At 40.2% G+C, this 25,673-nt stretch overlaps 2 protein-coding genes across 4 annotated transcripts; one reads left to right on the forward strand and one right to left on the reverse strand.

Moving 5' to 3' along the window:
- Positions 1–129: 129 nt before the first annotated feature.
- On the forward strand, positions 130–23,614 carry LOC134211198 (transmembrane protein 11 homolog, mitochondrial). Of its 3 annotated transcripts, none has more exons than XM_062687875.1 (5): positions 130–298; positions 10,495–10,634; positions 10,948–11,168; positions 21,740–21,852; positions 21,919–23,614. In XM_062687875.1, the coding sequence occupies exons 2-5, from the start codon at positions 10,594–10,596 to the stop codon at positions 22,084–22,086; spliced, it is 543 nt and encodes a 180-aa protein (XP_062543859.1). In that variant the 5' UTR covers positions 130–298; positions 10,495–10,593; the 3' UTR covers positions 22,087–23,614. The 3 variants fall into 3 exon arrangements, 2 of the variants coding, with proteins under 2 accessions (XP_062543859.1, XP_062543858.1); XR_009978967.1 differs by lacking the exon at positions 10,495–10,634 and having other exon boundaries at positions 131–298; positions 21,919–23,325; positions 23,428–23,614; XM_062687874.1 differs by lacking the exon at positions 10,495–10,634 and having other exon boundaries at positions 131–298.
- Positions 5,878–9,383, reverse strand: LOC134215453 (uncharacterized). The gene is made up of 2 exons (XM_062694642.1): positions 9,018–9,383; positions 5,878–8,961 (listed from the first exon to the last, which is right to left on the reverse strand). The coding sequence occupies exon 2, from the start codon at positions 8,566–8,568 to the stop codon at positions 5,878–5,880; it is 2,691 nt and encodes an 896-aa protein (XP_062550626.1). The 5' UTR covers positions 8,569–8,961; positions 9,018–9,383.
- Positions 23,615–25,673: the final 2,059 nt, after the last annotated feature.

The following is a 25,673-nucleotide window of genomic DNA, read 5'->3' on the forward strand; positions in this document are numbered from 1 at the left end:
CAATGGAAATATGCTCGGGAATATGTATATGACGTCTCATATCATGAATCATGATACTATTTATCAAGTGATAAAGCTTTTAGTCCTGTTTTATCAAATATAAATATTTTGGCAACCCGGCAGCTCATTCTAATCGTCAATTTATGTGTGTGCGTCGCGGAGTGCAGTACGAAATAAATCCGCGAGTTTTGTGTATCGGAAGTCGGGTGAAAAACGGTCTGAAAACAAGTTTTCTTTCTTTGGAAGCAGCGCCAGCCAGCCTCAAGATGTCCGATGAATCAACCCAGCCAGGACAAAGGTTAGTGATTATTCTATGCTAGGGAATTGAGCAGGACTTAGTGCGGTACAAAGTGCGACCCCAGAAATGGATGTGCGTCTCGAAAGAATGTTCCAAATTTTTTACATAATCAGTGGCCTTCCGATGATGGGTGGATTTCGGATAGCGAGGGTGGTGCCGAATGTGTGGGGATATTGCTTCGGCGTTAGGGTGTTACAAACATTTTTAGTGTTTGTAAGTTTTGTGCTTAATAAATTGTTTTATTTAATCTTAATAACGATAATTAGTTTGTATACAATAATTATTGCTTCCTTGACCCGATGTAAAGTCGGTATACAGACTTTACATCGGGTCTACGAAGCAATAAATTATTTGTTATTTATCTTTAATATTTTTGTAAACAAAAAATCAAGTTCTTGGGTGAGTCGACAAGTAAATCAGAGGAAGACACAATAAAAACCCTGATTAATCTGCGATAATGGTGCCTTTTCGTGCATTATGAATAAATAGGATTTTAAAAATGACGTTTGAGATCATAGTCCAATTCGGTTCATTTACAATAAGAAACAATGGAATAGGATTCTCCGTCATATGCAACTTATTTGAGCAAATCTATGAGTGATCTTATCAACAGCCGAAACATCAAAATAAAGCCGGAAGGGCATTAATAGTAATTTGGGAAGACAGCAATAAAAATAAATATATGGGAAGATAGCTTCAAAATCTTGTAATGAGAATAATAAAGAAAAGTATGCATTTTTGTATGCGCCTTCGTTTATCTATAAGATGTCTACCTATAATATGAGCTAACTTACATATTGCCATACTAACAATAAATCATCTTTAGTATTTCATCGATTTCACTTGATGTAGGATGCAGTTTTTCGTTATAGGTATTGAATTAATTTTTGTTCTTTAATTTTCTTTTGAAGCTGTAGTACTAAAGAACTATTATTTAACTCCTGTGCTTGGCATGTGCACTTACTCAATGATTCAAGTACAACATTTGTTATGCGACGTTAGTTTTGATGTTCAATAAGGTTGACACAAATATTTAAAAAAATATGTCTACCTCCCTCGGATTTTTTCGCCCAAAAGTAATAATAGAGGGGACAACAATAATGTTTCCGAAAAATCTAGAGAATTTTAAAATCGTTTCGAATTTTTTAAAACTAATTCGAGAAGTTTTTTAAAATTGATTTTCAATTGATTATTTATTTTTTATTATTTCCCCCTTAACCTTTCGGAGACTAGTAGAACATATATTTTAGTGAACATTTGTAATGGCCCGTAAGGCCGGAACAAAATTGAATCCCTTCTTTTGTTATTTTTAATAGTTTGGATACAGGAAGGGATGAGTAATGTATAAAAACCCAACTTAATTCACCGAGTAGTGATCGTTTTAAAGTTCAATAGTGATCAACTAGCCAACTTGTCCCCTGTCGAATGAAACTTGTTGCGTGGAAATTGGTTAATGGTTACTATATGAAAAGTTGCCTAATGTTTTTCTTAGCTTTTGTGCACACACATACACACACATACATACACATGGGCAGACAGACATTTGTTCAGCTCGTTGATCTGAGTCGATTGGTATATAACATTATGGGTGTCTGGGCCTTCTATAAAAAGTTTGTTTACGGAGTGAAATGATAGCCTTTTGGTACAACTTTGTTGTACGAGAAAGGCAAAACCTATAGAATTAGAAAATAATATTTGTTCTGTCCTGAATGCCATTGAAGCCGTTAAGCTAGATTTACATTTAATAAAATTATGTTTTTATCAGTCGTTGATCAATTAAAATCGTTAATATTAAGTCTGCCTAAAAATAAGCCTGTACTAAACCTTATTTTGTCGTCAGCCATCTGCAGTATTCGAAGCAAACATACCTGAGGGAATCAATTACTTAATCAACTAATATCTCAGCTCGTAATAATATAACATACCGTTTGTTGTGAACTGAGCTTGTTATTGAATTGAAACACACATCTCGCAACAAGCGTTTATCAGAACATGAGCACATTATGACACGAATCATATGTCTTGCATGCTGTTTGCTGTTTTGTAAAATTCTATGATTTTTTATTATAATCAAGGTTTGTTTCCTGGATATTTAGACAAAAGTAGAAACTAAGACTTTTAAAACCAAAATCATTATTGTCATTGTTACGGCAGTAACAATAATAGACAGTATCCGATTTCTTAACTCGTTTATTCAGGGACGGTTAAAAAATTCCTATAATGAAATTTACATCGGTTAGGTTATTTGATTATGCGGCATATTCTATACATACGTTTCATGAGTTCAAGTAAACTTAATTTCCCGTGACCTGAATTCGTGTATGGGACTTGCTAGGGGCACAGCGATGTATCTAGGGTACTTAAGCATTAGATATTAAGTACATTTTAGGTTTAAGTAGTTTACCTTTGTTGCTTAGAAAATTAATTAAGATTCCTGGATAAATATGGGTTTTGTAACCTCAATCCGAGCCTCGATCTCGGTAGAGAAAATCTAGAAATTAATTTAATAATTGGCACAATTCATAATTTCTACAGGGCTTCATATACCTGCCAATTCTAGTTGGTACAGATTAGTTGCACAAATTACGGTGTATTTAATAACTTAGAATAACAAATTATAAATGTTGAAGTTCACGTTGCGATTTCATGATGTGCACATTAGTTTGTGTTTACGATTGCTGACAATTCCCCTGACAGCGTTGTCATCTTTGGCGCAAGTTCTGAAGTCCAGGTAGACACTTCGCTGATAACACTGTGTAGGTGCTGTGACGTACCAAGTTTGTACTTAACATTCTCTGTATTTGCACCTACATCAAGTACCGCTAGATTAACTGCTGATCTTTGAAAAATCCCTCCAGAAGTCTGCACAGTTGCTTGTCGGACTTGACCATCCTTGGCGAGTAGCGTAGCTAACACTCTCCCCTTTGGCCAACAATTCCTCGGTTGCTTGGGATCGACGACGATGACTATATCACCAACCGAGATAGGTTTCACTGGTGCAAACCATTTGGTCCTCCGAGTGATAATCGGGAGATACTCACTAATCCAGCGCTTCCAGAAATAGTTGGCGAGAACTTGCGATGTCTTGAACGATTGCCTCAAAGCAGCTTCACTGGCATTGAATGGCACTAGAGGCTTGAGTCCGTTGGAGGATCCTACCAAAAAATGATTGGGAGTTAACGCTGGCGATGATTCATCCTCTATTGGCACATGTGTGAGTGGTCTGCTGTTCACTATGTTTTCAATTTCTATCAAGCTGTTCCTAAGAACTTCGTCTCTGGGTAAGCGAGTTGGCTGAATCTCGTATAGGACCTTTTTCACTGATTGTATCAGCCTTTCCCACGAGCCACCCATATGTGGTGTAGCTGGAGGATTGAACACCCACGACGTTGACGGTGTTGTGAACTCTCTCATAATAGACTCTTGGTTAATCGCCGCTAAAGATTTCTTTAACTCCTTTTCGGCACCGATGAAGTTAGTGCCTCTATCACTGATTATTTGCACAGGGACACCGCGACGCGCAAAGCAATTACGCATAGCCATAATGCACGAGTTTGTGTCAAGACTGTGAACTAACTCGATGTGTATGGCACGCACTGTAAGGCATGTCACTAGAACTCCCCAACGCTTTTCGATACGACGTCCGACTACCACTTGAAAGGGCCCGAAATAGTCAATTCCGACGTATGAGAAGGGCCGGATGAAAGCTGCTAAGCGTGCTTTGGGAAGGTTCCCCATCGCTGGTGGTGTTGGTTGCGCGCGGCGTACTTTACAACGCTGACACTCAGAACGGACCTTTTGCATTCCATACGAAGTTTGGGGATGTAGAATTTCTTGCGTGCCTCGTTGACAAAGTTTCGTGACATTGGTGATGGTACATTTCATGTATACTTTGGAGCACCAACTTTGTGAGTGGATGCCCTCGTGGTAATATAATTGGATATTTAGTATTGGTTCCGACATATTCACACGCATCGATGCGACCATGAATACGTAATATTTCATCGTCATCAATAGTAGGGCTAAGTTTGAATAGCCGATTACTTTTCAGGAGTGTTTGGTCACCTGTCCTAGGAGCTCTCAAAGGGCCATTTCATCAGCATACACGTCCTCTTGTGCGCGCTTATAGTGGAACAGCTCCGCTTTCAGAAGTTCTGTGCGCGTTAATGGGCCAACAGAAAGGGTTCACCAGAAATTTTGCGTTTTAGATTATGTAGGAACCTTGTCACTAAAGCGGTTACTCGTCTCAAATGATTCCAATTAGAATATGCTTCTGGTTGTAAGCAATCACGAAGAACTGGAACTGCTGAATGATGCATCATGCACCGTCGCAATTCTGATGCTGTCGTGTTTTTAGAGATGGTTCCAAGGGCCAGGCTATACTTGGTCTCCAAATGAACGATGGTCCTCTTGTCCATCTGCTTTCTGCATCGAACCTTGGTTGTCGTTTACACTTCGTGCCTTCGTCCGCTACGTTTTCTTTGGTTGGAACATACCTCCACTCCGCGATATCAGTGTGCTCCAAAATATCGCTCACACGATATGCAACAAATGTTGAGTATGCACGATGGTCTGAGCGCAACCAGCACAGTACATCTACAGCATCTGTCCAGAAATAACGGTGTGCGATACGAATGGAATGTCCTTCTTGGATGCTCTTAGCGAGGCGGGTGCCGATTACAGCCGCTTGAAGTTCTAGGCGCGGAATAGAGACAAATTTAAGCGGCGCAACCCTTGTTTTGGCACCTATTAACGCACACTCAATATAGTCAGCTTGTTCAACCCGTAGATAAGACACGGCACAATAACCGAGTTCGCTCGCATCCACAAATGTATGCAGTTCGATGTGCATTAGTTCGTATGATGGTTTCGAGATATAACAGCGAGGAATTCGTACAGACGCAGCTCGCGGAAGGTAGCTCAACCACAACTTCCATTTATGTAGGTGACAAGATTCAATCGGTTCGTCCCAGGTTACTCCTGATCGCCAAATTTCCTGTAGTAACAGTTTCAATGGCATGAGAAAATTCGCAATCAGACCGAGAGGGTCGTAGATAGACATGAGCATGCTGAGTATTTCTCGCTTAGTGGGGTGTTTTGTGCCAGATAACAGGTCCACATGGCGTTCTGTGCGAAGTTTGAACTGAAACTGATCTGCTTCAATGTTCCACCACATTCCCAATACTTTCTCTATGGCGGTTGCTTTGTTGAAGTCCAAACTTCTTTCGGGGGTGTCACTACCGTTCAGTGCCTGCATGACTGCTGGAGAGTTGGAGATCCAACCTCTCATGTTAAAACCCCCTTTTCGGTGAATGAAATGGACTTCCTTTGCCAGTTGTATAGCTTCCGCTTCAGAGTTAATGCTAACTAGCATGTCGTCCACATAGTGGTTTTTCCGAATAGCTCCGACTGCTGTAGGAAGTTCTTCCGAAAAACGATTTGCGTTTTCATTGATGACGAAATTTGCACTACTAGGCGAGCAAGTAGCGCCGAACGTCATGACGGTCATAATGTATTCATCCGGTTCACTTACATCCATATTGTTCTGGAACAAAAATCGTTGGCTTTGTTGATCCTCTTCACTTATCTTGACACGGTGGAACATTTCTTCGATGTCTCCGCATAGAGCGCTCACGAAATTTATGCAGTACGAATGGCAGAGGTTCCAGGTGGTCTGGACCCTTTAGGAGTACCGAGTTCAGCGACGTGCCAGCTACAGCAGCAGCGGCATCCCAAACTATACGAACTTTGCCCGGTTTATTCGGGTTGAAAACAGGAAAAATGGGAAGGTACCAAGTACGATTGCCACGTTGCCGTATTTCGTCAGACGAAAGTTTGCGGATATACCCTTTCTGCGCGTAATCGGCTATCTTCTTCTTCAGTATTTCACCTAAGGCTGGTTCACGTGTCATTCTTTTCAAGAGGCAATCGTGGCGTCTAAGTGCCATAGCTTTGTTGTTCGGTAATCGTATGTCGTCATATTTCCATAGTAGGCGCGTAGTGTATCGACCACATTCAAAGTGTGTATTAGAACGTAGGATCGCCATAGCACGCTCGTCTTCTACCGATAACAGTTCCTTTGTCGGTGCCGTAATGCCTACGTTGTCAAGGGCGAAATAATCTTTGACCGCGTCGTGCAGCGTATCTTCTCCGAAGTTTGAGTGCAAACATATGTGGAAGCTGTAGGGTGCGGTTACTGGTTTGGGATGATCATCTGAACAGGTTCCAAAGATAGTCCAGCCAAGACGTGTTCTAGTTGCGATAGGTTCGTTTTCTCTACCCTCACGGCTATCCAAAGCATGACCGAGCCGGATGTTGTTCATTCCAATAAGCAGTCGGGGACGAACATTGAAGTAAGATTCAACGGATAGCCCTCTGAGGTAACTATATCGTTTACGCAGTTTGTTTGCGTCGAGTGACTGTGTTGGTAGTTTCAGGTCCTTTACCGTAAATACATCAGGTAGTATGTACTTATGGGTTTTGTTACCTAATCCGGATACTTGGAGTGAAACTCGCTCGGTAGAGTTTTCAAAACGACAGTGATCGGCAGTCCAACGGATGCACAAAGGATGTTTTTCACCATGCAGGTTCAAATCAGCGGCTAAATCCTCTTCGAGTAATGTTATGTCGGATCCGCAGTCCACGAATGCGTAGGTATGTACTGTGTTTCCGTTGTGATGTAGAGCAATAGGAATATATTGAAACAACACCGATTTCTCGTTTAGCCTGTGAGTATTACAGTTTTGTTGGGTAAAGTTGATGTTGGTTGTTGGGTTTTCACCTACATAGGATTGTACAGGATTCCTAGCAGCGCCGTTGAATGCTTCGTTGCGTTCATTATGTAATAGACGATGATGCTTGTAGGTGCAGCCATTTTTGCCGCAGATGTCATTGCATCGACAAGGTCCTCGATGCGTTCCAAGGCAAGTTCTACAAAGCTTGTGTTCGCGTAGTGTAGTCCAACGATCGGAATGGTTCATATTTAGAAACTCTGGGCAAATTTCAGTAGCACTGCAAGATCGTTCACAAACGACACAGTTACCTCTCGGTCGTTGTGGCGATACATACCTTTGTTGGTTTTCGGTGTGGACGTTTAGAAATCCATCCTCTCTATGGCCACTTCGACGGGATCTTGCATCGTTACAAACAGACGTAGCAGGCGACATCGTGACTGTACTTGCTGCTTCTGCCATGGTATATAACCAATCGCTGAACTCTAAAAGTGATACTGTTCCAAGCCGTACCCGGTGTGTCGCCCAATTCAGTTTAACCATTGTTGGCAATCGCTCCACTAGGCCTTGGAGTAGGGTGATGTTATATAGATGCTCCTCCAAGTTGCAAGCTTTCACGGTGGCAACCATGTTTCTCACTGCGAGGGCGAAGTCTATGAGCGTGCCGAGTCTGTCTGCTCTAGGCGCCGGAATTTTGTTGATCTTTTCGATAAGGCTGTGAACTATGATTTCCGGACGACCAAACAACATTCGTAACGTAGCAAGCGCGTGTTCCAAATTAGCCGGGTGTAATAACTGGCACTTGACTGCCTCCAGTGCTTTGCCGCGAAGACATCGTTGTAACCGGACCATGTTCTCTTCCGGCGTGTATCCGCATAGTTTGGTTGTATTTTCATATGTAGCGATAAATAGTGGCCATTCCTCTGGCTCGCCACTATAAACGGGTAACTCTTTTGACACTGCATGACGAGCAGCAATTTGGCTAGAATTCAGCAATGCTGTCTCGTTCGCTCCTCTTGTACCTTCAAGGAGATGGAGCTCGGGTGCGATGGATGGAACTGGTCGTAGTGGAGAGGAGTGGCATGGTGGATTGTAAAAACTGTCATCCGAGTGAGAGTGTGTAGGATGATTCGCGGTTCTGGAAGCTTCCATCATTAGCTGGTATTTTCGCATAAGATATTTTCGCTCAATGGCACGTTCTTCTTCGAGCATTTTTAGCTGCAAGTCTACTGATAACTGGAGAGGTTGTGATGTTTGAGCGGGTGCGACCGGTGGGGCCAATTTTCGAGGGCCGTCTAATTGCTCAGTCTCCTGAGGCTTCGAAGCTTTGGACGTTGCACCAGTAGATTTGGATGGCGGATTTAAGGCATCTGTTTTCGTGCATTTCAGACAAACCCAAGAATGGTTGGCGATATCGTCCGTCACTCCGACGCATTCGAAGTGGTACCATTCGTTACATCGGTCGCAGCTAACCATATGGCTATCGTCATCGGATTGACACAGCGGACAGTTATGTTCGGGTGGTGCAAGCGGTGCCATATTTCAGTCCCACTTTGATTTGCACGGGAAACGAATTTTTTAATTTGTTACGGCAGTAACAATAATAGACAGTATCCGATTTCTTAACTCGTTTATTCAGGGACGGTTAAAAAATTCCTATAATGAAATTTACATCGGTTAGGTTATTTGATTATGCGGCATATTCTATACATACGTTTCATGAGTTCAAGTAAACTTAATTTCCCGTGACCTGAATTCGTGTATGGGACTTGCTAGAGGCACAGCGATGTATCTAGGGTACTTAAGCATTAGATATTAAGTACATTTTAGGTTTAAGTAGTTTACCTTTGTTGCTTAGAAAATTAATTAAGATTCCTGGATAAATATGGGTTTTGTAACCTCAATCCGAGCCTCGATCTCGGTAGAGAAAATCTAGAAATTAATTTAATAATTGGCACAATTCATAATTTCTACAGGGCTTCATATACCTGCCAATTCTAGTTGGTACAGATTAATTGCACAAATTACGGTGTATTTAATAACTTAGAATAACAAATTATAAATGTTGAAGTTCACGTTGCGATTTCATGATGTGCACATTAGTTTGTGTTTACGATTGCTGACAATTCCCCTGACAGCGTTGTCATCTTTGGCGCAAGTTCTGAAGTCCAGGTAGACACTTCGCTGATAACACTGTGTAGGTGCTGTGACGTACCAAGTTTGTACTTAACAGTCATTATTATTATTCACTAAAATACGTTATCATAGTTTTTTTTGGTCGCTTATTATTCGTGCGCATCAGAAAAATTATGATTCAAATTGGTTGGACAGATTTCAAAGTAGTAGGACTGATTGTTCGAAGGAGAATTTTAATGATGGAAACAAGAAAGGCACTATCACCGTTGGGGGGAATTTGGCTTATGATAAATTAAAATATCTTAATTCTAGGGTTGGTTTTCGATTTCATGTTGTATTTGGTTCACCCTACTGAATATATCTGTGGAAGTCACATCATGGACTATGCGTTAAAATGATAAAAAAAAACAAAACATTGTGTAATACCAAAATAGAAGGACAAATCAAATTGTAGCAAAGAATGCGATTGAATGTGGTTCTTTACGAAACAGTATGGAACACAACATTGAAGTAACGACCCTATTTGTACTTAGTTTTTCTTTCTCCTACCACCCTATCATGAGTTTTTAATAAAAAGGTATGTTTTGTTTGCCAGCGTTTTCAAATTTTATGTTGCTCGTAGGGTATCTGTTCCATTATTAATAACATGCTCCTATATCAATAACATTCGCAAAACAGGCAATTTAGGCTCAATTTGTGTCGTGTTTTGTTGTTTTCCTGCGTGCTCACTGCTGAAAAAAATCACAAAAATGAGAAACAAAACAATTAGCGCACCAATTCTTTGTTTTCGAATGGTATTGATTTGGATACATGGTATGAATTCAAGGAGCAGTTTCCCTATATCTTCATATTTCATGAGTGTTATGTCCCGCATTTTTATTTTTTGATGTCCTTCCATAATCATTATCCCTATACGGTTAGTATAGACTATCTTACTGCCTTCCAAGGATCATCATGTGGATGTTTAGAAAAAATGTCTCTTGAACAAATATTTACAGAAATGCTATGTTCTGGAAATTTTTTATTGGTACAACATTCCGAAAAATTGAATTTTGCGAAATTGGCTAGTTTTCTAATTTTGTAGCTTTAAAAATTAGGCCGGAATTATGAAGTGATCACCACCTTGGTGTACGTGGTAGGAAATAACTGGCCAAATCATTTTTTTTTTTTGAAAACAGACAGCCAGACAAGTCGTAATCATATTCAGCTTAAATATTTATCGAGATTGTTCTTGAAAAGCCACACACCTTCTAACAACCATATTTCTGTATTCCCGTTTATAATGAATCAATCTGTTTCACCTTCCCCCGTTAAAATCTGGCCAAGCAGTAATTAGTTTGGGTCATCCACAAACATTCGGACGCAAGACGAATCGATTGGTGGGCTTGGATATTGCGTTGGCCCCTCGCGAGAGCCCGCTCACATGCAATGTCTGCTTTCGATGAACTGAAACGTCTAAGCCCGATCGAGTGAGTTGCTTTTGAAGAGTTTTGTTGAGCTTTTATTGGTCCAATTAGATACAGATCATTCGATTGAATTCGTAGTGATTTTCTCATTCCCATACCTATCAGCGACTTTCGGAATGGATTGGCACCGGATTAAGTTTGATTTGCAAAATTGAAGAAGCATCCGAATGGATCGGAAGTAAAATCCGTAGATATTAGCTTATTGTCATTTTATGTTGTTCGTTCATGTGGTAGTTCAAAATTTCAGATCATTTACAAAATTCGTGAAGTTTCAATCTAATGCAGCTTATAACGGTTTTCCGCTTGTTCCTTGCAGCGAACTGAAATCTCCCACGGTGCACGTGATTCGTGAGGTATACGAAGGCGAAAATGCACACGAAACGTTTGAGCAGGAGCTGGACAAGGCTCTGTATGCCAAAGCGGACTACATCATCATTGAGCCGTCGCGACTGGGCGAAGAAACTGGACGATGGATTGCAGTTGGAAATTGCCTACACAAAACAGCGTTCCTCAGCGGATTGGCATCGGTGGCGGCCGGTGAGTACAAATCTCAATATTTCTTTTTTTAGAATGTGCGCATTTACGGAAGGAACAACTACCTACAGTAAGTACAACGTAGCAAGGAAGAGGATGCAGCGCGTTGCTTGGCTAGACATGATTGTAGAGCCCTGAGTCTCTCGGGAAACGAATGACGGTGGTAGTACTTGCCGAATCGCTATCCATAGTGTAACGAATGCGTCTCGATAGTCTGTAGATATGGCGAAGAGAGCGTGTTGAGAGCATACACTCAGAACGTGTTCCACAGTACTGTGGGAATCGCATGTGGGACAAATCTTATAGAAAGGCAACCCATCCATACTATGGGAGAACCAGGTGTGTCCAGTCCAGCAATCGTGAAAAAAAATAAATGTGCTGCTTCTTAAGATTTTGGCGTCTGTTCAAGAACCGGTGTGTTGTTTACCTTGCGCAAGGTAACCCGTATTCATCAGAGCCCATTATGACTCCCATCAAGCATGAAAGTGTTTTTTTTATATCCATATCTTAATGTTGTGTAGTGGTGAGACGAGATCGGTGGTCTAGTGGCTACCGCTTCTGCTTTATAAGCAGGAGGTCGTGGGTTCAATTACAGGCTCGTCCCTTTCCTACTTTGTATCACTATCTCAGTTCTTTCTGTATTTCACGTTCTACTAAAACGATTCCTACTGTTATAACCTTCCACACAATCCCAAAACCTCCCGTGGCACCCATGAGAAGTCGTAGAGTTCTCTGCATCTTTCTTAAGTAGGTGTCCCACAAAACCATCCTTCCCCTTCCTCAGCATTCGCAAGGACGTGGCCATAATAATAATAATAATAAGGTTGAAGGCGAAACGTACAAGTTCCTAGGTTTCCTACTACTGAAAGGAATACGACGATCAAGAAAGAGCTGCAAGAAAAGTTCTTGCATCGTTTCAACGGTATTTTGAAGAGCCTCTTGTCCGCCGGCAACAAGGTGAAGGCGATAAACACGTTTGCTGTGTCCTTGTTGTTTGAGGCGTTAGAACGAGCAGTACGAGTGGCGTTCACTAAGCATCGCATGCGCCATCCAAAATCGTCCATTGAGAGAGTCACCCTGCCACGTACAGTAGGAGGAAGAGGCGTCACCGATATACAAACACTATGTGTTTCCCAGATCCAGCAGTTGCGAAGATACTTCGTGGAAAGTCAGAACCGCCACGAAATCTATCGCGCTGTGTGTGAAGCTGACCACGGATTCAGTGCCCTGCATCTGGCGCAGGAGGACTAACAGCTGAATTGCGACATCAAATCTGGCGACGAGATGATCGCATCGTGGAGGCAGAAGGAGTTGCATGGGACGCACCCCCATCAACTGGAGCTGGAATATATCGACAAAGCGGCGTCGAATACGTGGCTGGTGCGGGGTGAACTCTTCTCAGAAACAAAAGGATTCATGGTAGCCATCCAGGACCGGGTAATTGCGACGAAGAACTATCGGCACTATATATTGCACGAAAACGTGGAGGACCGCTGCAGGAAGTGCAATTCAGTAGGAGAGACGATCGAACATATTCGGTCGTAGCCAAGATTGTGCACCAAAAGCTTGCTTTAAAGCACAACTTGGTTCACCAGTTTGTCGCCTACTACCAATATGTGCCTGTCCCGGTTCTGGAAAATAGTTTCGTGAAGCTGTACTGGGATCGCGAGATCATACTTGCAACATCGGAACTTGCAACATCGTAAGAAGATTCCTGAACCACCATAACTAACATATCCGGTGCAAACGTTTATTATAGGATTTTAAGTCAACCGCCGAATGAGATCCACAGAGCCTAATCCCCTTTGGCATTCAGATTGGCCGGGGTAGGTGAAAATTCCCAGCACGCTTGCAGAGGAAGTGCCAAAACTCTATAATAAATATCTTAATGTTGTGTAGTGGTCTTCTTCTTCTATGGCTCAACATTCCAACTGGAACATGGCCTGCTTTTCAACATGTGTGTTCTATTCGCATTTCCACAGTTATAAATTGAAAGCTTTTCTATGTCCGCCAATGCATGGAGTATGTATCTTGTGTGGCAAGTACAATGGATACACCATGTCCTGGAAGACAAGAATGTATCTCAACATTCTGGACCGGACCAAGAATCGAACTCACCATCACCGGATTGGAAATCCTACGTCTTTGCACGCAAGGCTAATTGGAGATCCGGTGCAGTGGTACTTAGTTTGTATTTCTCGAAGCAGTGTGGCTGCAAGGGGGTCGGCTCTTGTGTGCAATGCCTCATAATTTTCTTCATGTAAATTATGTCCATTTTTTTCGAGCCTAATACTCCTTGTTCTGAAACAAGTGTTGCATTTGTGCTGGGAGTGCGTTATAGTTGCCGTGGGGGCAACCATACGCAAACTCCATGAGTCGGGATTTTTATTCGCATCAATTTAATTCTTCTGTCTCCGATGTTTCGGTGCATAGAACAAACTAGCACTGCGCACGATAACCCGGTGACGTATTATTCAGATTCTCGACGGAAGTTTTTTATAGTTTAAATTTAATTTTTAAGGAAAAAAAAACCTCACAAAATCCTCTAAACCGTTAAAATACGGCATTTCAGATCCATTTTGAAGTATTTTCTTTCACAAAACAAAATGCAATTGTTGTTCTTGTGATACTTTGTTCTGATTCAATGTATCGATATTGAATGCAAAAATATCGATATGACCGATATATTGAAAGCAAAATATCGATACAAAAATATCGGATATCGAAACAAAAATATCGATATTCCGATATATCGGAAGTATCGGAACGTCCCTAAGATGGGTTGTTCCGAAGGAAACAAGGCTGCGATAAATACGGTTGCAGTTCAGCTAGAGTAGACGTTTTCTTATGAAGCTTACCAAGTTCTTCTTTGAAAGCATACTTAACGATAATAGAATTATCTTAGCCACAAACGTGGACTATGATAATCGCGCGCGTTCTAATAATGTATCCGTATATAATTGGCCTTCAAAACATAATTTGGCAAATCGTACATAACTTTCGATAGGAAAAACAGACACTTGAGATTTTTGGACACAATGCACAATATAAGCTAAGCTTTTCATCGATGTATTAATATTCAAAATCGGTGGTTACCAACTAGGCGGAAACATAGTTTTTAAAAAGAAATGCAAGAAGGCGGCCCAATTCAATATGGCTGCTTCTATTTTATTATTGAACGTTTCAGCGAGAATCACTCAAATTAACACCGTAAAGCTTCCTGAGTTTCAACGAATCAAGGACCTATTCAACGTGATAGTGAAATGGAGATATTTTGTTACGCGCCCAAATGACGTGGTGCAGTGCCATCGCTGCCAAAAATTGTGTCTGCTGTGCAAACTGCAGTGGCAACCACACGGCTAACAGGAGTGGCTGAAAAGTCGAAAGTTACTCTGGTCCAATACGGTGTCACATCGAATACTATCCACTGCAGCAACCGAGAAAACAACCTACGCACAAGTTCTGGAAGGTCCTAGGGCACAGACCAGTGGACAGTCAACTTCCCAGCTGTTGACCATTTCTGAATTTTTATGCTTGGCGAAAGAAATGTCCCAGCGTCTGCAAAGTTGCAACAGCAAAAAACAATTTCTAGCTCTCCACGAGCTGGCAATCAAATTTGTGTATAATTCCTAATTCGTCTCCTCTACGTTTGGTTCACTGCAATGGTAGATCTATTTAAAACAAGCAACTAGAAGTTTTTGACTTTCTACAAAGCCACAATATAGATGTAATAGTAGTTACAGAAACCTGGCTATATCCCAGCATTTCATGCCTACACCTAAACTATTATTACATGCCGATGCCGACAGAGGAGGCGGCGTTCTTATAGCAATACGAAGAAAAATCGGATTCCAAGAACTGCGAACAAACACTAAAGTAATCGAAACAGTCGGTATTTCCTTTCCTTTTGGCGTGCACAAATTAAACATCATTGCTGCTTACTTCCCAGGTATCAGTCGAGGTTCTGACGGATCATCTTCCCGCAAGACACCTGAGCCTTCTCGAACCATAGTCATCGTTGGTGATTTTAAGGCCAAACATAATCACTGGAATTGCGCCACAAAAAATAAAGCCGGAAATCTCCTTTTGCAAGAAGCTACAAACTGTGGTTTTGCCGGATACTCCTATATGGGTGTCCCAGAAAGTATAAGCACGATTTTGATACGCTCCTTTTGATAATTGTGTAATTTTCAGATACATTTTAAATGGCGGGTGATCACTAAGCATCATTATTTTTTAAATTATAATCTGTCGTTCCGTGATTCATAAGTGCCATTTGGTTAAATTTTTATGGGAATACGAATCTTTTTCCTTGAAAAGTATAACATGTGAAATGAATAACATGTTGCATATGTCAGAATATGGGTCCATAAATTATACGATAATTTTTTATGTGGAAGATCGTTATGCAAGGTGATGATGATGATAAACCATGAGTAAAGTTCGGTTATAAAATGCTTCCACGGGACCATTTCAACATGATCCGTATTTGTAAAGTATTTACGATGTTGATGAGCAAGTTTATTTAGAAAAATTCTGTAAAAAGACAATGATTTTGTAAGCGAGCGGTTCTCAACTGGGGGTACCTTCCCTGACCCCAGGGGGTACCTAGCACAAAAAAGCGTAGAACAAAAATGTAGAACTAATTCAATAAAAACTTATTTTGTAAGCATTAGTAATTTTTAATTCTAAAACTTGGTATTCTTCATAATATGCATGGCGATCAGTAAATCAAAAACATTTGAATCCTGCTAGCACAGTGTATGAAGAGCTGTGGGACAAAACATCAAAAAGACAAAACGTCAAATGAACAAATTTAAAAAAACTTTAATATTATCTACTTGATCGAGACAAAATGTTGAATAAGATGTTCACGCTAACTTTCACCTACCCATGGAAATTTTACTCAATTTCCGCCAAAAGCAAAACAACTCAAACTATGAGTAATCCTGCTTTTGACGGAAATTGAGTAAAATTTCCATGGAAAGAAAAGAGATGGCAATACAATTTTACTCAGTCACTGAGTAGGTGAAAGTTAGGGGTCTACTACGAAAGGCCGAATCACGAATGGCCGAATTACAAAAGGCCGAAAGCAAAAAAGGCCGAATACACAAAAGGCCGAAACCACAAAAGGCCGAAATCACATAAGGCCGAAGCCACAAAAGGCCGAATGAAATCGGCAGACCAACAAAGTGGACCGGAGCTAGCGCGCGCTCGCTCCGGTCCACTTTGTTGGTCTGCCGATTTAATTCAAACCTCTTTTATTCAAATAATATAATTTAGAATATTCGGATTATTTTGTGATTTCTCAGTGAAGTCAGTTTCTCTTAAATTGGGAGAAAATGAAATACATTTAAAAACACCGCGTTACCGTAAGTTATACAGCTTTTAGTTAAAAGCATAATAATTTGAAATTTCGATTTTGTTTAGCTTCTGATGTCGCAATTAGATCATGAGTAGTGCGCATCATTAGCACAACCATGCGTCATGAAGCGCACAACTCCTACATTGATGCAAATCGGCAATTCGATTCTGCGAGCCATGAATCCGGTGGAAGTTAACTTGGGCTCTTGCATTAGATTTAGGAATTTAACTTTTCCCAATACTACTGATAATGATTACTACATCACCAAAGGAAGAAAAAAGAGAGCTCTTGGATTACTCCGTTACTTTAAAGTTTAATGTTCATCCTTTCATTACTGCAATGAAGATTGATCTATTATGGAATATAATAAGGATTCGAATTGACTCTGTAAACACCGTCATACAACTTCTTTCAATTGAAAGATTGAGCTTAGACGTTGAACTGAGTCAAATACCTCAACTGAATAAGATTGATTAGATCGCTGCTAGTAGTTGCAAAACACGTGGACAACTTTTTCTTAATGGGGCAGCATAATAAAAGTAAACGTAAATTTGGGAGTATTCTAAGTTCTCTTGGTTGAAAGAATAAAACTTTTGTAATGATTCGGCCTTTTGTGTTACTCGGCCTTTTGAGATTCGGCCTTTTGTATCATTCGGCCTTTCGTGGTTCGGCCTTTTGGGTTTTCGGCCTTCTGTGGTATGCAAGAACATGTTCGGCCTTTTGTGATTCGGCCTATTGTACTGATCCCAAAGTTAGAGTGTTGAGAATATGCTTCTGAGCTAAAATCTACAATCTAAAGATTTGAAAGTCTTCATTTAAGAGGCCTTTGTTCGTAAAGCTCAATACCTTCGTTGAAAGAGGCCTTCTTCTAAGTGGCTCGGAAGTCGCGTTTCGAAAAACTCCGCCTTCTCCCAATAGGCTCGGAAAAAAGCCTTCTCCCAATAGGCTCCGAAGCCTCCTTCCAATAGGCTCAGAAGCCTCCTTTCAAGAGGCTCGAAAGCTTCCTTTCAAGTAGCTCGGAAGCCTTCTTTCAAGCAAGAGGCTCGCAAGCCTCCTTTCAAGAGGCCCTGAAGCCTCCTTTCAAGAGGCCCTGAAGCCTCCTTTCAAGAGGCCCTGAAGCCTCCTTTCAAGAGGCCCTGAAGCCTCCTTTCAAGAGGCCCTGAAGCCTCCTTTCAAGAGGCCCTGAAGCCTCCTTTCAAGAGGCCCTGAAGCCTCCTTTCAGGAGGCCTTGAAGCCTCCTTTCAAGAGGCCCTGAAGCCTCCTTTCAAGAGGCCCTGAAGCCTCCTTTCAAGAGGCCCTGAAGCCTCCTTTCAAGAGGCCCTGAAGCCTCCTTTCAAGAGGCCCTGAAGCCTCCTTTCAAGTGGATCGGAAACCTCCTTTCAAGTGGATCGGAAACCTCCTTTCAAGTGGATCGGAAACCTCCTTTCAAGAGACGCAAAATTCCTCTTTCAACCGGGGGTCTGATGTCGTGGTTGTGTTTTCGTAGTATAGATGCAGGATCTTTTCTTCTGCTTTTCGTTTATGAAACTGTCAGTGTGGAGCGCACCTAACTCTTTCCTTCCCGTGATAACCCATTATGGCTGTCAGAGCGGAATTTCTAATGTTGGCTACGAAACAAGCTGTGGTGGAGGTCAGTCCCGTGCAGGGTTTGCAGAAATCGCTCTCGATAGATAACGAACAACGAATAAAGAGAGGCAAAAACCTCTTCGAATCATAACAAGCCATGAAAACAAAACTATCGCACTTGTATACAAGTTGAAAAAAAAACTGACCGAGGGGGTTTGATAAAACTCCTTTTTCTTGCTCATTTTTTGTTGGGGACCATATTTTTTTCGCACAGCTGTGTAAAACAAGTGTAAATGCATCATCAGAACTGGTGCCTCCCGCAACTGGGGCTTATTAAAAGAAATTTATTATGGGTTTTAGCCCCCCGAATCAGGTCATTATCGTAACAGCTACCGAAAAACGTCTCTCACGGTATGTTACCTATCGAGAGTGTATACAGACATGATAAGTGAGAGATTTTCTCATTCTCTTTTGGATTCAAACCCTGGTCCCGTGCTTTCAACCTACTCAGAGGCCTCCGTTTAAGAGGCTCGCCGGAAGCCTCTTTTCAACATGCATTTTCTGAAACCTCTTTTCAAGATGCTGGGAAATTTGTTTTCCAGACGCTCGGAGTTATTATTTTAAAAGGCTTGGAAGCATAGGGGAACGGTTCGGCACTTCATCTCATAGCTTCCATTTTCATCGCATCAATGAAAAGGTATTGGATTTGTTATCTATTTTTGTGATTTCTTTCAGCAGTGAGCACGCATGTTAGCAAAAAGAAGCGATAAGATTGGTGCTGTATTTCTCTGTTTTGCGATAAGATGAATATTTGTATGTTCAGTGAGACGGAAAACGGAACAGTTCCCCTATATCCCGTTAGTTTTCACATCCATTTTTCTTAAGAATTACGCTTATTTTAATTTGCAGCGGCAAAAAATAGAAGTACCTCAATAAATGCAAAAGTATGAAGAAAAAGGTTGAGAACCGCTGCTCCAATATGATGAAAATCGGCTTTCAGAGTGTATTCTCTATCTTATAGAAAGCAATTTATGTTGCGCAGAATATGTGTGTGTGTCCAAACTAACCCCCAGTAGTCTGGCAGTGATGTTATGGAAGAAAGCTGTCTGTTTTACAAAATTTTACAGTCATATTTAATCCGGAAGTTAGAGTGCAAGTGCTAGCTCTCTTGCAGCTCCATTGACCCGTTTCAGACAGCCTGGTATTTTATGACCAGTCCGAGGTCACTTTTGCTTACAATAAGCTCCGCCTGTTTATGCTACTATTATTAAATTATTAATGGACCCATAAACAAACTTCCGGATTCTTCAACCTACACCTTAAAATTCGCTACAATGGAATAGTGGTAAATCCATATTGAAACAATCTCACCAGATTTATCCACTTTTGTAGAACTGCGCATCCACGGTGAACAATTAGCTGGAAATAATCTTGTTGGGAGGAGCTCCGGATCTGTTCTCCACACTCGATCCGTGTTGCGCCTGCGGCCTGTGGCTCCTGATTTCACATGCGGCGATTTCATAACAGGAATTATCACACAAAAATTTCAATTAAAGCAGCATACCATAATCACTAACGCACATTCTTAAAATCTATTCTATATTTATAATAACTTGAACTATCGTTAAACATCACGCGTATACCAATTGGTTTTTATAATAAATTTCTGAGAGCCTCCATCATGCAAAATAGAAAAAAAAATTCAAAATTTATGTTACGCAGAATATGGCACAAAATTTACTTTCTGTTCTTAATTGTACACGCGGAATGCATAGGTACGATAAGCCTGACTTGTCAACCCAAATTGGACGTAGCCACTGTTTTGGCAAGGAAACAAGAATACAGTCGACTCTCTACATCTCGATGTTCTATATCTCGATATCTCTCCCTATGTCGATGGTTTTCTTAGTCCCTTCAATCTACGTACATTTGGGCGTTCTGAATCTCGATAACCTCCTTATCTCGATATCTCTCTATCTCGATGTGTTCTGATCATATTTGGGTCAGGATTCACTCTTCTTATGTCGATATGTTCAAATGTGTAGGCTACTAGACCATCTTTGAACAATAACTAAACATATCAACAACAGGAAACGACATTTGTTTTGTTGTCGTTTTTCATAGCAACAAACTTTTTTGGATCTAGTACCCATTGCAATTTTCCTTCCATTCCTCGATCTCTCCCTATCTTGATGGTCCCTTCAATATCTATATCTACTAGCTCGAATAATTTTCCCTGGTAAATCGATATAATTCCCCACTCGGAGATTTCCTAGGTCAGACTGGCATTCCGACATTTGAGAAAATAGCACTTCGGGCAATATTAGCTTTTATGTACTTATGGACTGGTCTTATTATTCGCGTTGGATATAAATATCCGATTTGACGGAATAATAATTGCCTTTTCATCAATGGCGAACTTTAGTAAACAAGGCAAAACAGTGACTTGACCATTGGCATGAGCACAATAGCTGATCTGGAAAGTTTTTTTTATTCATATGTTTATTTGGTAGGCACTCTGTGTTCTTAACCGCTACTGTGACGAGATCTTCTGTGGTCCTCTGCTGTACAGAATCCACACAGAATCTATTTTTAGATAACCATTACTCGTTGTCGTTCCCAGTTCATTTTGTTGTGAGTCCATTGTGTCCGTTTGTCCATGTCGTGTATCCAATGATCGTTGCATCGTTCGGTTGCCATCTAATCCGGGTAACGTTGGAGGAATGCCTCCGAGAAGAACAAGTTGTCAGTCGTCAGCAGGCAGCCGTTACGGTAAGGCGCGTACCCCAAACGCCACCGTATGGGTGGCGGATCCGGCGTCTGACGAGAGTTTGGTGGAGGGGCTAGGAATCGAACCCATAACCATTCGCTTATAAGGCGAACGTGTAGCCAACTACGCTACGAGACCCCCCAATCTGGGAAGTTGTCTAACGTAAAAAATGGATCGTCGAAAGCAACTTGTGGCGACGGCGAGCAATCGGACAATGGACTTGAAAAATGAATAAGATCTTTGTGCACATACGTCATGCACACATACACACAGGAATCATCTCAATTCATCGCAGCTGAGTCGAATGGGTTTAGGTGGGTTTAGTTCGTTTTGGAGCGGACATTTTTTAGTATACTTGGCGTACAAGAACGGTAAAACGTTGTAGTCAGATAGACTTTAGGAAACATACATGATACTAAAAACGTGCAAACTGAGTTTTTATTATTCTGCGCAGAATTAGGAACATTGTGCGCAAAATATGGAACATTTTAAAATATGTGCCCAGAATTAGGAACCATATGGCAATTTACAAATCGATTAATGATATATTCTTAGTCAATTTAATTAAAATTTTCATGACTCATAGTCTTCCGTGGATTATAGTTACACAACTACTACATAAATTTATTCATAAATCATTATGGTTTCTCGATATCAACGATTTTTTTCGAAATTTATATTGTATTGTACCTCCACGCTAAATAATAATAAAATTTCTTGTTTATTTTTTGGTTTCCTCACATAACTAATAGTATGAAATAATTTTGCAATTAGAGGGAAGACAGCCAAGGGCTGAAAGCCTCTCAAATAAGGGCAATAATAATAATAACTTTGCAATCGGACATCCTCTACCCTATTTTTCATCATTTTCAGGACTGATTTGGCGCGACAGGTTAGCATTCTGTGCACCCCTATGTGCAGTGTCGGTGTTTTGTACTGGGTTGTACACAATATCCTGGTCCTGCGATCCCTGTGTTCAATATCAAGTAAGTAAGAAAATGTAGTTTCCAACGACAGTTAGCATCATTTCTTCCATTTCTATTTCTCCTCAGGTAGAAAAAAATCCTAAAAGTTTGTCCAAAATTCCCAACGTGAACGACTTCTCGTCGCCAATAGTGTTAGTTTTTACCAGCAATAAATGCTCCAAATATAGCCACAGGGTGGTGACACTGCTGGCAGCTTCATACTGCGCCTGGCGTGTCTACCAGCTGTTCAAGTGAATCTGCGAGGTTTGTATTTAACGGAAGGCGTTTTTCTGGGATTGGTATTATACCGATAGGGTACCGTTTCGCCAAGGCTTAAAACCTTGTGTATCGAAATTTGTTTGAATTTATTAGGGAACCGGTTTTTATTTCTTAGAATTGCATGAGGAGGAGAATGATTTGCATAGCTTTCTCAACTGAATAGGATTAAACCATCGTTTTTAGGTACCTGCAGTAAGCGCAGCAAGGAAGGTAAAAGTGTCCGTATTTTAAAAACTATAGATTCATATGACAGGCCATCGCACTATGAACCGTGACCTAATAGAAGGTATCGGTTTTCAGTGCAAACGTTAGGAAAAAGTCAAACTTTTTAAATCCCAGCTACAAGCTTTCTTAATTTAATCATGTTAAAAAAGTCGACTTTTTTTGCTTTATGTATCAATATAAACGAATTCTCTGCGGTCAGTTATTACCAAAGAGTGCACTCACTTTTACACTAATTACTACGAAGGGAAAGACATATAGCAAGATTATACCATGGCTGATGAGTCAATTTTTCATTGAAGGCAAAAGTTTAGAAAGTATTTTTTTTTGTTTTTGGTTTGAAGAAATCTCAATTAACCTATGTGGGAAACGAAGTACGGAACTGTGATCAAACGCCAGTCAGCGTGCGGGAAAAGACATTGATTCGAATCGTAGGCCACTTGTTGTGAGAATAGCTGCATTCGGTGCGAAATACTTCGGTGAGCAAACGGAAGGTTCTGCTGTATTTTATTTGAATCCTCCCGTTTCACCCTCCTTTCCACATCGGGTCTGCTTTTCTCCTGACGACTGCCTGTACAATTAAGCTGATATCATATTGATGTCGATTGTGATTGGGCCTAGCTCGTTCATTGCTAAATTATTTCATTAGCTACTCAGTATGATGACGAAACCATCTGGAAAGCAGATTGTTGACAATCAAGCTATCTTGTTTGTGCGAAAATCGTATCGTTTTGTTTACGTTATAGATAAAAGTATAAATCACTGCGATTCGTTTCGTTCAACACTGAACACTACAGATCAGGTCAAACGTGATATTAAAAGTGGAAGAACAGGATGTTATCAATTATCATTTCTTCCTGCATGCGGAGAGTAAGACATATATCTACTAAAGTAAAGAGTGAACCAATGCATTTAAGTCAAGAGATGTGGACATTAAGCCAGGATGGAAGAAGTTGGTCGTAATACTTAGCTGCACAACTGTTCTAAGAGGAAGTAGGTTTCGATTCTAATTTTGCTCAAATTTTAGTGCTTTTGGTTTATTATTTGGATTCCTATCCGAATTATATTGTAAAGATCAATCATATTTTATTACAGTTATTCGCTTAGAACCCATGTGAGAAAATGAGAAATCCATAAAGTGTAGTATTATGTATTACAATATACGAACTACGAAGGCATGTTGAACCATAACTCAATAAAATTGTGTAAAAATTAAAAAAAATAAAGCCAGAATAATCATGTTAGAAGATAAATAAAGAAAAGTCTAGTTTTGCAATAAAAATTTTGAATTTATTGGAGAGAAAATTCTATACACGACGCACTAGAGTTTAATAAACAAAAACTGAATATGTAATTTAATAGGCTATGCCAGATACTATGCTGACCCATAATCAGACCAGAGAAAGAAGCTAAGCGGATCGGAATAGTCATCGTCGAAACGGAGTACTGCCGAATTTGTATCGGTGGTGACGAAATTAGGGTAGTCGAAGTGTCGATACCTGCAGGGGAATTCGAAGTCGCATCATGGTAGTGAATCGTATACTTTTTTGTACCTATGTACTAAAGAACACGAGACCTGGACTATGCTTGTGAAAGACCAACAAAGTCGTTGAAAGAAACGTCTTTCGGTACAAAAACGAGACGGATAAATCATGAGCTGGTGGAGGAATCATCCATCGTTCATACCACTAAAAACCGACCGAGCATCCAAGGAACTGTGATATATGTTGTACAAAACTATGATATTTAGTTTTCAAATTTAATTTTACTATCACTACGAACTGTTGCAGTAAATTGTGTTTCACTATTCTAAGTTCTACAATTGTTTCCTCCATCACTATAATACTTTTAATTCCGAGAGTCTGTAACATCTGCATACATTCATCGTTTGAGTTTGCTTTTGCCAATTTGTTCGATTAAATATCCTCTAATTACCATTACATACAACATTCCATTTAGTTCTGACTCTACGACTTCCTTATACATGCTCAAAGAATAAAGATATTTGTTTGGTAAATGGCTATTAAAATTCCTTCTTTACGATTCATCGCATTTAATTCTCTTCTAGTACGCAAACGTGAACAGTAAACCGTGTGGGAAGATTTGGCTAGTTTTAAGATAACGTCAGAGCGTGGAACATACGGACGCCTTATTTGTCGCTACTGATCGGAAAGTTTTTGGAGAACAAACAATGCTTAAATTGGATTAGCTTCTGAATAAAGCAGACGCACTTCATTCATTAGGCAATTTTCAACGGACAATAGAATAGGGAGATTAAGAAAAATAGAGACTTTCATATCCATTCTATCATTTAGACTCTTAACATTTCAAGCAGACAACTGGCTAACATTATTTCCTCTGTAAAATCCCTCGTTTGCAGTACCTTTTAGAACTTTTCGTTATTCAATTGCTTGCTGAGGTCGTGAACCTACCGACTTGTATTCTTACTAAGCCAAAACCCTGAATCATGTTTTATGTATCTATCGCACTTAAATGCTTTTATGGTAAATGACATTTTTTTGTTTAAAGGTGAACTGTATTTATGATTTTGCTCTACTTACTAATGTACGGTTGGTAGGATTCGAATATTTTGATTAATGTTTCTTCTTCATGGGTTATTCTTTTGAACATTTACTTTTATCTGCTATCATATGTGAATATACTGTGGTCTATCATTGTAACTGGGTTTTTGCTTTCGTACGGTGTTAGAGATGTGGATCATTAATATTGTGACTGAATGAACAGTTATACTTTGATTTTGGTAGGTTTTGATTTTAGTCGGTTTGAAAATATCCTTCATAAAGAGTTTACTTATATTTATCTCTAATGGATCCATTCTACAAGTAAAACTATTTTTATGAATGATGAATACGCTTTTCTTTCTTTTTCGTATGAAATTGGTGTTTCAAATTTCTTTTATTCCCAATTGTTTTCAAATTGTGGCTATTGTTAATTCCATGCATACAATCCGCCAAATGTGTTATAAATTATTCAACTAATAATTTCAATATGTTGCCTGATAATTGACTGTAGCAGATTTTTCATCCATCCAAACTTTACACAGAACTGGTAGCTTTTCAAAAGAATTTCACACGGATTGTATACGCCTAGCGAAAGATTATTATTCAGATCTGTGAAGAGCAAGCATGCGATCTGTATGAGTTGTTCCACCTCTCAACGGATTCATCATTTTTGCGCAGCAATTCAATACGATATCCGGGTGTCCCTTTGCAATGATTTTAAGCCTAATGAGTGGCATTGAGCGCCATATAGATGTAAAACAGTGGATGTTAACTTAGTTACACTTCCCTAGGAAGGGTCGTTTGTCCGAAGACCACTAG

Source organism: Armigeres subalbatus, chromosome 2 (genome assembly GCF_024139115.2).
Source record: "Armigeres subalbatus isolate Guangzhou_Male chromosome 2, GZ_Asu_2, whole genome shotgun sequence".
Taxonomy (NCBI): Eukaryota; Metazoa; Arthropoda; class Insecta; order Diptera; family Culicidae; genus Armigeres; species Armigeres subalbatus.